The following is a 13,273-nucleotide window of genomic DNA, read 5'->3' as shown; positions in this document are numbered from 1 at the left end:
TCTCCAGCGGCCACACAGTTCCCTCCACCCACAGGAGCCAAAGGTTAGTGAGAGAGTCTTTTTGGCTCCCTGAGAGGGGAACGGGGTGTCCCCATAACTCAGGCCCCCTCGGGAGGCAGCAGCTGAGGCGGCAGCAGACAGGGGCTCCCAAAGCAGGCAGGAGCTCGGGTCCATTGTTGAAGGTCTCCACATAAATCCCCTGAGGGAACTGAGCCCCGTGTGGCAGCTCTGCCCCCACCTGAGCACCTAAACTTAGTCTCACACTGAATAGCAGCCCTGCCCACCAAAGCCCTGAGGCTGGGAAGCAGCATTTGAATCTCAGACACCAAGTGCTGGCTGGGCAGATCTGGAGGCAAAGTGGGTGTGAAGACAACACTCAGAAGTCAAGTCACTGCCTGGGAAAATGCCCAGAAAAGGGAAAAAAAATAAGACTATAGAAGGCTACTTTCTTGGTGAACAGATATCTCCTCCCATCCTTTTTGATGAGGAAGAACAATGCTTACCATCAGGGAAAGACACAGCAGTCAAGGCTTCTGTATCCCAAACATCCAAAATAAATATACCTTGGGCTCAGGCCATGGAAGAGCTCAAAAAGGATTTTGAAAATCAAGTTAGAGAGGTAGAGGAAAAACTGGGAAGAGAAATGAGAGAGATGCAAGAAAAGCATGAAAAGCAGGTCAACACCCTGCTAAAGGAGACCCAAAAAAATGCTGAAGAAAATAACACCTTGAAAACTAGCCTAACTCAATTGGCAAAAGAGGTTCAAAAAGCCAATGAGGAGAAGAATGCTTTCAAAAGCAGAATCAGCCAAATGGAAAAGGAGGTTCAAAAGCTCACTGAAGAAAATAGTTCTTTCAAAATTAGAATGGAACAGATGGAGACTAATGACTTTATGAGAAACCAAGAAATCACAAAACAAAACCAAAAGAATGAAAAAATGGAAGATAATGTGAAATATCTCATTGGAAAAACAACTGACCTGGAAAATAGATCCAGGAGAGACAATTTAAAAATGATGGGACTACCTGAAAGCCATGATGAGAAAAAGAGCCTAGACATCATCTTACATGAAATTATCAAGGAAAACTGCCCTGAGATTCTAGAACCAGACGGCAAAATAAGTATTCAAGGAATCCACAGATCACCGCCTAAAGAGATCCAAAAAGAGAAACTCCTAGGAACATTGTGCCCAAATTCCAGAGTTCCCTGGTCAAGGAGAAAATATCACAAGCAGCTAGAAATGAACAATTCAAGTACTATGGAAATACAATCAGGATAACACAAGATCTAGCAGCTTCTACATTAAGGGATCAAAGGGTGTGGAAGATGATATTCCAGAAGTCAAAGGAACTAGGACTAAAACCAAGAATCACCTACCCAGCAAAACTGAGTATAATACTTCAGGGGAAAAATTGGTCTTTCAAAGAAATAGAGGACTTTCAAGCATTCTTGATGAAAAGACTAGAGCTGAAAAGAAAATCTGACTTTCAAACACAAGAATGAAGAGAAGCATGAAAAGCTAAACAGCAAAGAGAAGTCACAAGGGACTTACTAAAGTTGAACTGTTTACATTCCTACATGGAAAGACAATATTTGTAAGTCTTAAAAACTTTTCAGTATCTGGATAGTTGGTGGGATCACACACACACACACACACACACACACACACACACACACACACAGAGTGAATGGAATAGGATGGGATCATATCTTAAAAAAATGAAATTAAAGGGTGAGAGAGAAATATATTGGGAGAAGAAAGGGAGAAATGGAATGGGGCAAATTATCTCTCATAGAAGAGACAGGCAAAAGAGTTTTCAGTGGAGGGAAAAAGAGGAGAGGTGAGAGAAAAAACATGAAACTTACCCTCATCACATTCCAATAAAGGAAAGAATAAAATGCACACTCATTTTGGTATGAAAACCTATCTTACAATACAGGAAAGTGGGGGAGAAGGGGATCAGCAGGGTGGGGGGGATGATGGAAGGGAGGGCTGTGAGAGGAGGGAGCAATTTGAAGTCAACACTCTTGGGGAGGGACAGCATCAAAAGAGAGAATAGAAGCAATGGGGGGCAGGATAGGATGGAGGGAATTATAGTTAGTCTTAAGACAACACGACTATTATGGAAGTCATTTGCAAAACCACACAGATATGGCCTATATTGAATTGCTTGCCTTCCCAAAGGGAATGGGTGGGGAGGGAGGGATGAAGAGAAGTTGGATTTCAAAGTTTTAGGAACAACTGTCGAATACTGTTCTTGCTACTAGGAAATAAGAAATACAGGCAATGGAGTATAGAAAGTTATCTGGCCCTACAGGACAAAAGAAAAGATGGGGACAAGGGAAGGGAGGGATGATAGAAGAGAGGGCAGATTGGTGATAGGGGCAATTAGAATGCTTGGTGTTTTGGGGTGGGGGGAGGGGACAAATGGGGAGAAAATTTGGAACCCAAAATTTTGTGAAAATGAATGTTAAAAGTTAAATAAATTTTTTAAAAAAAGATTAAAAAAAAAGAAATACATGTGGCATTTTCAAAATGATGGAAAAGCTACATTTGAAATACATGGCACTTTCAAAATAGTAATTAAAGAACATATCTTTACAAAAAGATCATATTTGGCAAAATGGCTATTTTATAAAATAAAGTAAAATAATAAAATTCACTTAGGAATAGGCTAGATTAAACACACTGTCCACAAAACTCCATCTAGATGAAAATGTAACTGGGAAATATGTAACAAAATAAATAAAAATATACTACAATGTAAATTATGTTAATTTGTGATTTTCTAAGTCAATATGCTATCATTTCCATTTGAATTTGAAACCAATGGGCTAGGCTTATGGTTTCATTGGCACAGGTCAGTTAATCAATAAACATTTATTAAGCACCTATTGTGCTAGGCACTGAGCTATGTCCTAAGTGCTGGGAATACAGAGGAAAACAAAAGGCACTCCCTGCCACTCAAAGACCTCCAAAGCAGAAGACAACGTGCAAACAATTCTCTAATAATACGGTAAATACAGGATAAAAAAAGAGATAATTGACAGAAGGAAGGCACTACATACATTAAAGAGATCCAGAAAGACTTCCTGTAGAAGGTATGATTTTAGGTGGGACTTGAAGGAAGTCAGAGAAGCCAAAAGGAAGCAATAAGGAGGAAGAGAACTTCACACAAGGCGACAGCCACAGAAGATGACCCACACAGCAAAATGGAGTTTAAGGAACAGCAAGAAAGCCAGTGTGTCTGGATCAAAGAGTAAGTGAGGGGGTGAAAGATAGAAAAAGAAAGGTGGAGGCAGCTTTGACTGCCACATGTAACGCTTTTACAGCTGATCCTGGAGATGACAGGGAACCACTGGAGTTTACTGAATAGGTGAGTGACATGGTCAGACCTGTGCTTGGGGAAGATCACTTTGACAGCTGTGGCAGGAAGACCAACAATCAGGCTATTTATCTCAATAGTACTTCCCACCGAAACATAGAAAAAGGAAACAATCACTGTTGAAAGGGCTGCAGGAAAAGAATATGAGCACACTAACACACAACTGGTTCAAGCATTTGGAAAACAATTTGCAATTATGAATGAAAAATAACTTAACTATTATAAATCCTTTGATTCAGCAATCTTCTTATTAGGCATGTACCCCTAAGCAGGTAAATGACAGGAAAAAATGGTTCCAAAATAACAAAATATTTACAGCAGCATTTTTTGTAGTAACAAAAAAACTAGAAACAGATTAAGTGCCAACAGATAAAAGAAGCTACAGGGAGGCAGTATGTTATAATGTAAAGACTACCGTTAAGAGTCAGAGGATTTTGGTTCAAATCTCATCTCTGATAACATTATCTCTCTTTGTCAAACTGGGAAAGTCTTAACTTCACTGTGACTTTGTTACTTCATCTGTATTATGAAGAACACTGGACTAGCCAGGGTTTGTTTGGTTCTTTTTAACCTGTTTGTGTCAACCCTAACCCTTTGGTAGTCTGGGGAGTGCGCAGAAGTCTGGAATCTGGAGAAACCTATGGAACTCCTTCTCAAAACAATGTTTTTAAAAGCATAAAATAGAAGCAGCTAGATGATACAATGGATAGAGTGCTAAGCTTGGAGTCAGAAAGACCTGAATACAAATAAAGTCTTAAACATTTATTAGCTGCATGACCCTGAGTAAGTCACTGAAGTCTGTCTCAAGTTTTTTTCAACTGTAAAATGGGGGGGAAATAATAGCACCTATTTTGCAGGACTGCTAGTAAGGATTTAATGAGATAGTATTTGTAAAGTTCTTATCACAGTGCCTAGCACGTAGTAGTTAATATATAAATGCTTTTTCCCTTCCCCTACCTCCCAAAAAAGTAGTATTACCAAAATAAACAATGAAATTAAAATAGCTATCAGATTCCCAGATTCCAGGTTAAGAATCCTCATACGACTTGAATATAACATAGATTTTATTTGATTAAAAAAAACCTTTTCAGCAACAAGCATATTTAACTAATTTAATTACTATGTCTAACAACCACTAAAATGGTAATAAAATAGCACTTTTAAAAGGTACATTTAAGATGAAGAAAAATAAGAAACAATTCAATAACCATGGGTTCAATAAACCTGATTATACAAATTATTTGAGGAAGAACTCTCTATCTGACAAAAGCAAACAGAAAAACTGTAATTCAGTTTGGCAGAAATTGGGTTTCGATTAACATTTGTCACAATAAAATCAAAATAGATATGTATGACCTGAATATTAATGGTCACACTATAAAAATTAGGAGAAAAATAAATCAGATTTTTTTGTTCGTTTTTGAGATTAGGTTTCCCTATTTCCACCACTCATGGACCTGATCCCACTACTGATTGTCAAGGAAGCTTTAACCTGGCTCCATTTTTGGCCTGGGCCAGTTTGCCCCTTTTTAGGGAGTCTGGTAAGTTATTTATTCCCAGGGATTCAATATATTGGTCATGCCTTAAATGATGAAACTCAAATGGTCTTACCCCTACTAAGGCTCAGAACTCTCAAGATCAAGGAAACCACCAAGTCTAAGGCTCCTAAGCATGAGCCACCATGCCCAGCTATGAGGTATTTTTCACAGCTATTATGAGTGAATTCTTAAGCAAATAAGTTATAGAAGAGATCCCCAAAAATAAAATAGATAATTTAATTTTTTGAAGTTGAAATGCTTCTGCACCAACAAAATTACTGCCACTAGAGTAAATGGGAATAATCAACTGGGAGAAAAAATCTTTGCAACAAACATTTCTGAAAAGCATATGATATCCAAGACATATAAGGAACCCACATATATATGTGTGTGTCTGTGTCAAAAGGTATGGACAAAGAGAGGCACTGTCAGAGTTCTTCCCCAATCTGGAGAGCAATTTGCAATGACGTGAAGAAAGTGACTCAAATAACTACACCCTCTGACCCAGAGATCCCACTTTAGAGATACATTTCAAAGGCAGTCAAGGATAAAAATAAGTACCAAAATACTTTTAGGAACTCTTTTTTAGATTACAGTAAAGAACTGAAAACAAAGGACATATCTGCTAACGGCAGAGAGACTCAACAAGAAGCAGTGCAAGAACAACAACAGAGAAGCAGGGGCAGACTTACCTGAACTGACAAGAAGTGAGCACAACCTGGGAAACAACACACAGTAACTGCAACAGTTTAAACGAAAAGAACAAACAGTCAGTACAGCGTACGGCCTTAGCGTCGAGACAAGTGCCGTGTAATCCTGGGCAGCTCACTTCGACTTTCTGAGTTTCATGTTCTTTACCTCTAAAATAAATGTGTTCAACTCAAAAACTTGTAAGATCCCTTCTGGCTCTCAGTCTACGACAGTGTTAAATTCTATAAAATTATAATGAACAAGCATGATTCCTAAGACATGAGAAAATGTATTCCTCTCTATTTTTTTGCAGAAATGAGAAACTATGTGTGGAACACTCTAGAAGCCAGCTTTGGTTGTTATCTTTGTTAGTTTTGTTAAATTGTCCCCCACACTTCCCCTTTTTATTCTTTGTTCTAAGGGATGGAGAATGCTCAGGAAAGAGAGGAAGAAATGATACACTGGGAAATGTAAATGATGTAAAAACAAAAGATATCAACTTTTTTAAATTAGAAAAAGATTTCTGAGGTTATCTAGTCCAATCCTCTTCTTGTACTATCAAAAAAACTGAAATCCAAAAAGGTTAGGCAACCTGCCCAAGTTACACAGGGAGCGAGTGTGCCTGGGGAAAATGAAACCAAACTGAGTGCTGTGCCGCTCTGTGAGCGCACCTGACTCGGCAGAGATGGTCAAAAGGCGTCTCTCCTTCTTTGCAGAAGTACTTGATATGCTGATTAGTTTGCTGGCTTGCTTTTTTTTTTGCTTCTTTTTCATTACAAGGGGACGCTTAATCAGCAGTGAAAGGCAGAAGGGAGAAGGACATCTTCAAGAAATACAGGTGAAGTTAAACTATATCAGCCGAATTTATAAAAAGGTAAATGTTTAAACAAGTAGGTAATTCAGCATCCATCTCAACATTTCCAGAAATAAGTTGCATTCTTCATTCTCAGCTAAGTTAAAATTAAGTGACTATTATGAAAAAGAATTTTTATTTACCTGGAGGTGTTTCTTGTGTGAATGATTCAACTGTCTGTGCAATATTGATGCTATGATCACCTTCAATTAAGTCGTCTTCTACCTCCAGTGGACTCAAATCACAAAAATAATCCAGGTCATCATCTAGACTTTAAAGAAAATTATAAATAGCATTCTCAAAAAATCTTACAAAATAATGCATACTATTAAAATTGAAATACAGTCATAATTCATATGTATATAAAGCCTTAAAATTTAAAATGCATTTTCCTTACAACAAAGCAATGAAGTAAGAATAACAAGTATTATTATCTCTAATTTTATGGATGAGGAAACTGAGCTCATAGGGACAAAGTGATCCGTCCAAAGTCATTAATTAGTATTATAGAATTGTAAAGAAAAATTGCAATGGTTTGTCAAAGACAAGTGACCATTTACTACATGTAGTTAATTGAACTGGACTGGTACATGCATTCAAAGTTAAACACAAAATGAGAAAATTAATTTGCAAATTCTAATAGAATTATATTAAATATGAAAATTTTCCAGTATATGTAATAAAGCAAAGAAGCAGCAAGGTACAATAGAAGACTACAGTAACAGAGGGATAACTGCAGCAATCAGGATGATCTGGTTAATTTAAGTCTCATTTCTGACCCATACTGGCATGTGACACAGGGCAAATCCCTTAACTTCCCAGTGCCCCAACTGTCAAAGAGCATAAATTATAAAACTTGCTCATCTGCACGGAAAAAGGGAATTTTGTTACTTTGAGTTTTTTACACTGATGAAATCCCAGAGTCAGAGGGTGTGTGGGTGGGTGTATGTACTTCTCTCTTTCTGTGTATATATCATGTACATGTGTAGCTATGTGTATATGTATGTTCATATATGTATATAACATACGAATGAATATATATAGACAAATAACAGGTAACATAAGTGTATGTAAAAAAAAAAAGTAGTAGTCCCTCACCCCACGTAGCCAGTTAGTTGTACAATCTTATTATTTCTACTTCTCAATCAGCTCTCACATCCAAGCTCTTCGTCCTACACATACATCCACCACCTTAAATAGAGTACTCATCACTTCTCACTGGCTTCCTAATTGGTCCTCTTACATTTGGTTTCTCTCCTCTCCAATCCATCTTCCATATCGGATATCCCACATGCGGCAGCCCACAAAACTCCACATGCCGCCTGATGCAGATTAAGATATAATTGGGAAATATTTAACAAAATAAGTAAAAATACAATATAGATGTTAATATGTGGTTTTCTAAGTCAATATGCAGCCTACAAAGATCTTTACAGATGGTTTAGTGGCCCCTATTTCTATATCAGATTGTTCCACTGTTCCACACAACTACCAAAATGATTTTCCCTAAGTACAGATCAGACCTTCACTCCTCAATTCAGTAAACTCCTAAGCCTCCATTATTACCTTCTAAGATCAAATCTATACTCTTCTCTGTTTATCCTTTAAAGTTCTTTATAAGCTGTCCCCACTCTATCTTTCCAACTTCATTACATATTACTCCCCTTCCAGACTTGACAATCTGGCTAGCTTCCTCTCCATTCCTCAAACAAGACATTCTATCTCCCATCTCAATGCCTTTGCACTGGCCGTCCCCCACAATGTAGAATGCACTACCTCCTTACCTCTGCCCCCAAATTCCCTCTTTTTTTGTAACAGAGTTCCAGCACTACCTTTTACATGAAACCTTTTCTGACCCCAATCCCAACTTCTAATTTCCTTCCCCCAACTATTTGGTATTTATTCTTTTTAATTACTATGAATACATTTATCAGATGTACTTGTTTCCCCCAATACAATGCAAGCTCTTTGACAGTGGAATGCCATTTGTATCTTTGGTACTGTACATATAGTATGGGCTTAGTAAATGCTTATTGAATGATTGGAAATTGTGTATTACTTTGTCCATGTTTGTGTCTTACTTTTTTCTTAGACTGTAAGTTCCATGAAGGCAGACTGACCTTTACCTAAATGTAGCACAAAGTACCCTTCACATAAGATGCATTCTCTAGATGTTTTGAATAAAGCTAAAATCATACATAATTTCCAGATTATTCCCTAGAAAAAACAGAATGCTGAAAAAGGTGCCTTTCATGTTATGTAAGGAAATTCTAGGATAAATCCCAAATTAATAAAGATAATGAACTTCATGTCAATTTCTCCTTTCTGCCTATGCTCCAATGCCCCAACAGAAAAAGGTGGCAGTGTTTCTGAATGCCAAGTGGAGAATTTAAATAATTAAAGACAAATATGTACTTTTCATTTGAAAACTGCAGCTAATTTTACAAAGATGGAGGTATTTCTACTTGAACTCCTCAGAGAACTGCTCTTTTACACTCTACATGTGTATACTTCTTTAAGAAAGGGGTAGGCCCTGGACCTGTGACCAATGAAATCACCGAATGGACCTGTGACCTGTGGACCTGGACCTGTGACCAATGGAGCCAAATGAAATTCCCAGGTGAGGAAACCTTCCCTCTACCACAGCAGAACATTCCTTTTCAGTAATTTCAATCCATGATAACATGCCGCTTCTCTTATCTACTTTATTTCTAAACTTCCCTCCTTGGCTGTCATATATACAGACACATATTATATGTACCATAGTCCGGATATCTCTCATGTGTAATTTAGCATAGCATAACACACTGTCCTGGATTGTTCTGTCATGGCTTTTTAAGTATAAGTGATGTCTCTTTAACAAAACTAGAAGCTCAAAATTTTTATTTTTTAAAGGACTTAATATAAGTTCCTCAAGGGACAGAACAAGTTACGTCCTTCTTTTGTGTCTTATACCTTGCTATACACAAAGGGGACTCAATACTTTACAAACTCTAAACTACCATAAAAACGTTACTATTATTATTTATCATACTAATTTAAAAACATCTCATTGTCCAAAAAACATGGACTCAAATAAAAACAAATAGACCTCAAATTGAATCTTATATTATTCAAATTGAAAGAACAAACATACAAATGTTATTCATATATTTTAGAATGGTTAAAAGAATAGCTAAATACATTAATATAACATTAAATCTAATATGTTTATGTTCCAATCTTGGCTGTTTCTAAGTAAAAATAAAGAGCTTCTTTTAATACCTACTAATGTGCCCATCACTGTGTAAACATTGGGAATACAAAGAAAGGAAGAAAACAAACAAATAAAAAACTCACTCCCAAGAATCTCATAGTCTACATAGAAACACCCTGGCCTTTAATAGCTGAGCCACCAGTGCCAGTAATTTTCCTTTCCAGCTTCCCTTTATGTAACTGTTTCTTCTCTTATAAAGCAAGCTCCTTAAGGGTAGGCCCTGTATTGCTGGCTTTTATTTATATTTTCATTAATTGTTAAGCACCTAGCATGTACTTGTGCACTTAATAAACGCCTTATCTACCTATCTCTTCAATGGTAAAAGATAACTGAAGCTAACTACACTCAAGTTATTAGGTTTAAATCTCTCAGGGGAAAAAAAAACAAGTTTTAAATCTAGTTTTTAGTATATCTATGAAATATTGAAGGGTCAGCAAGCAGTAGGGATACAGGGATACCATACCAATTCACATTCTTCTTAAATAAGTCACAAAAGGATTTTGTAGAATTCATTTTTGCATTTTGAGAAAATGCTGCTGCTGAGTCAGTGGGCAGAGGCATAACTGGATCTGATGAAGAGTTCTTCAATACATCTATCAGCAAATAAAAAAATCACAAAAAGTGAGATATTGACTTTTTCACAGAACACTATCCCTACAATTTAACACCTCAGTAACTGAACTATAAAACCCATAAAGCAATATCTAATTTTTTTTAAATATTCTCCTCAGTACACAATCATTTCTTCCATTATACTATATATAATAAGTTCTCAATAAATAATGTGTATAAAGTTCTCAATAAATATTTTAATGAATAAAATCCTAGGTCACGTTCATTTGAACTCAACAAAACAAAGGGGAGGGTTATATAGGAAAGCAAAATATAAACATTTACATGAAATTAAATTTTTTAAAAAAATATACAAGTCCTCTTTATCAGAAATTTAATGAGAAATGCTTTTAGTTCTATTTGATAAGATTGGAAGCATAAAAAAATACAATTTTAATTTAAGATCCTGAACATCTGTTCACATATCAAACTTATTTCAAGGAAGTGTTACCTTAAGATCAATTAATTTTAATTCTAAAATATATAACTATAATTAAGAAGTATTATCTATAAAAGTAAATATAAAAAAGATTGATTTATGTAAACTGGCGAACTGAAAAAAAGTTACAAAAATACTGAACCTGATAAAGTTAATAATTAGAATAGTCAATGTAGACAATTTAGGAAGTAATGATCAAAATTCTAAAAAAGAATCCTTTTTTCTTTCTTTTTTTGGGGGGATATTTTATTACCAAAGTTACACTAATACAATAACTAGTGATCCATAAATAAGTAGGTGATGTATGTTTATGGTGACTTTTACCAAGATAACCAAATTAAATGTCAACCTGGAACCAGAGCTAGATCCTGCTACAAAAAGTGGTCCCTATAGTTCAATTATGTACTTTTAGAGGTATACTACAATAACATTTAGTTAATACATTATGGGTTCATTTCAATAACTGAGATCTTAGTAATGTGAGAATGTGTTATGCCACCAAAAAACCCTTGTGCTTTGTTTTGTTTTTTAAATCCAGCATAAAGAAGCTTTAATGGAGTAGGGAAGGGAAGGTAGGAACAAACATATTTAAAAATGACAGAATCAGACTGGCTCGTAAGTTGGACTTCCAGGTTTGTAGGCCATTTATAAGGCAGCTATTGTTTATTAAAAGAATTGAAAAAAAATCAATTATTTGTTATTTATACCACACCAAGAAGAAAACTTTCTACAGTTCTAATTTTCTAGTACTGTCTTCTCAAATTGAGCTTCATTATGAACACTACAACATACAATAAATTTAATCTTCCTACCTGTGTAAGTAAGAGATCTTCTGCTTTTACATCTGACCTGAGCATCCAAACCAACAAACTAAAAGAAATAACACATTTAACTTATATTTAATACTTAAAGACTTATCTGAAATATCCTCAAGTTTTCATTGTAAATTAATATATAAAACTAACTTTTGTAAGGTTTTTATAACATCTAATTTCAAATACAAACACATTTTTTGGAAAGTTTTGTTAAACAGGGAAAAATCTTTTAGGATGATTAAGCACAGGGAAGTTGAGGCCCTTTGAATTTGGTGCCATACTTACCTTACATGATCCTTATAAGAACTTAGCAAGGTAGACAGAGAAGATATTGCTTATTGATGTCCCTAATGAGGTCAATACTGGTTTGCACCCTGAGCTATGATCTAATGACTTTCCTCCCAAAGATTCAGCACTTTATTTGTAAGTACTTACACATGATATTGTGCATAAAACACAATAAAGATTTATTAGACTGTAGACTCCTTGAAGGCCTGTCTTATCTAAACTTTTTATAGTCTCTAGAATAGTACAGTGCTAATTTCGAACTATGCTGAAAGGGCTACAAAAATGTGCATACCCTTTGACCCAGCAATATAGGACTATATCCCCAAGAGATCATAAAAATGGGAAAGGGTACCACATGTACAAAAATATTTATAGCAGCACTCTTTGTGGTGGCCAAGAACTGGAAATCAAGGGGATGCCCATCAATTGGGGATTTGCTGAACAAGTTGTGGTATATGAATGTAATGGAATACTCTTGGGCCATTATAAGAAATGACTAACAGGAGGACTTCAGAAAAACCTGAAAAGACATATATGATCTGATGCTGAGTCAAAGGAGAAGAACCAGAACTTTGTATACAGCAACAACCACAGGGTGCTAGGAATTTTTCTGGTAGACTTAGCCCTTCACAGCAATGCAAGGACCTAAAACATTCCCAATAGACTCTTGGGGCAAAACACCTTCCACAATCAGAGAAAGAACTGTGGGACTGGATTGCAGAATTTTCTCTTGTGTTTGTTTTGATGGTTTCTCCCATTCATTTTAATTCTTTTATGCAACATGACTAAGGTGAAAATGTATTTAACAAGAATGTATGTGTAAAACCTATATAAGATTGCATGCTGTTTTGGAGAGGGAGGGGGAAAACATCTAAGATATATGGAAGTGATTGTAGAAAACTGAAAACAAACAAATTAATCAAACAAATAGTACAGTGCTAACAGTACAGGAAATGGTTGATAAATTCTTCTTGTGTTTTAATGTTTTCACTTTTTAAAAGATATGAAAACTGAGGCTCTTAAGGATTAAGAGATTTAGGAAAGGTCTTCATCTAAGAAGCAAAGCAGGGTCAAATGCCTTATATTCCACTCTTTCCACTGCCTGCAGTTGCCTTCAAGGGAAGCAGCTGTGGTATACTAAAAGAAATACTGTATTTAAATATACAGTAAATATATAAATCCTGTGCTTAAGTCCTAGCTCTGATACTTATTAGTTGGGTAGCACCATATACGTTACCGAGTTCAACCTCCCATATTTTACAATTGAGGAAACTGAAGCAAAGAGGAAATAAAATGACTTGATTAGAATATTTCTGGTAAGGAACATGAACCCAGCTTTTCCTAATTTTTCAGTCCACTGCCCTATCCATACCATAATGCCCCTTCAGCTCCAAAG

The 13,273-nt window shown here is 35.9% G+C and overlaps 1 protein-coding gene across 9 annotated transcripts in view; it reads right to left on the bottom strand.

Moving 5' to 3' along the window:
- Positions 1–13,273, bottom strand: part of CCDC138 (coiled-coil domain containing 138) — a 97,024-nt gene that overhangs the window by 81,261 nt on the left and 2,490 nt on the right. For 6 of the 9 annotated variants that reach the window (XR_011969850.1, XR_011969851.1, XM_072621825.1 and 3 more), the window contains exons 2-4: positions 11,587–11,644; positions 10,187–10,316; positions 6,611–6,738 (exon numbers count right to left, since the gene is read on the bottom strand). Coding sequence is in view for 7 of the 9 variants with exons in the window: in XM_072621825.1 (XP_072477926.1) it covers positions 6,611–6,738; positions 10,187–10,316; positions 11,587–11,644 (316 nt within the window). In the remaining 2 variants the exon portion in view is untranslated. Of the gene's footprint in view, positions 1–5,616; positions 5,664–6,610; positions 6,739–7,710; positions 7,790–10,186; positions 10,317–11,586; positions 11,645–13,273 lie in introns of all 9 variants that reach the window. The other 3 variants (XM_072621829.1, XM_072621826.1, XM_072621828.1) reach the window with 3 other exon arrangements.

The sequence above is a fragment of the Notamacropus eugenii genome, chromosome 6, assembly GCF_028372415.1.
Source record: "Notamacropus eugenii isolate mMacEug1 chromosome 6, mMacEug1.pri_v2, whole genome shotgun sequence".
Classification (NCBI taxonomy): Eukaryota; Metazoa; Chordata; class Mammalia; order Diprotodontia; family Macropodidae; genus Notamacropus; species Notamacropus eugenii.
The sequence above is the reverse complement of the archived record's forward strand: the minus strand, read 5'-3'. Positions and strand labels throughout refer to the sequence as shown.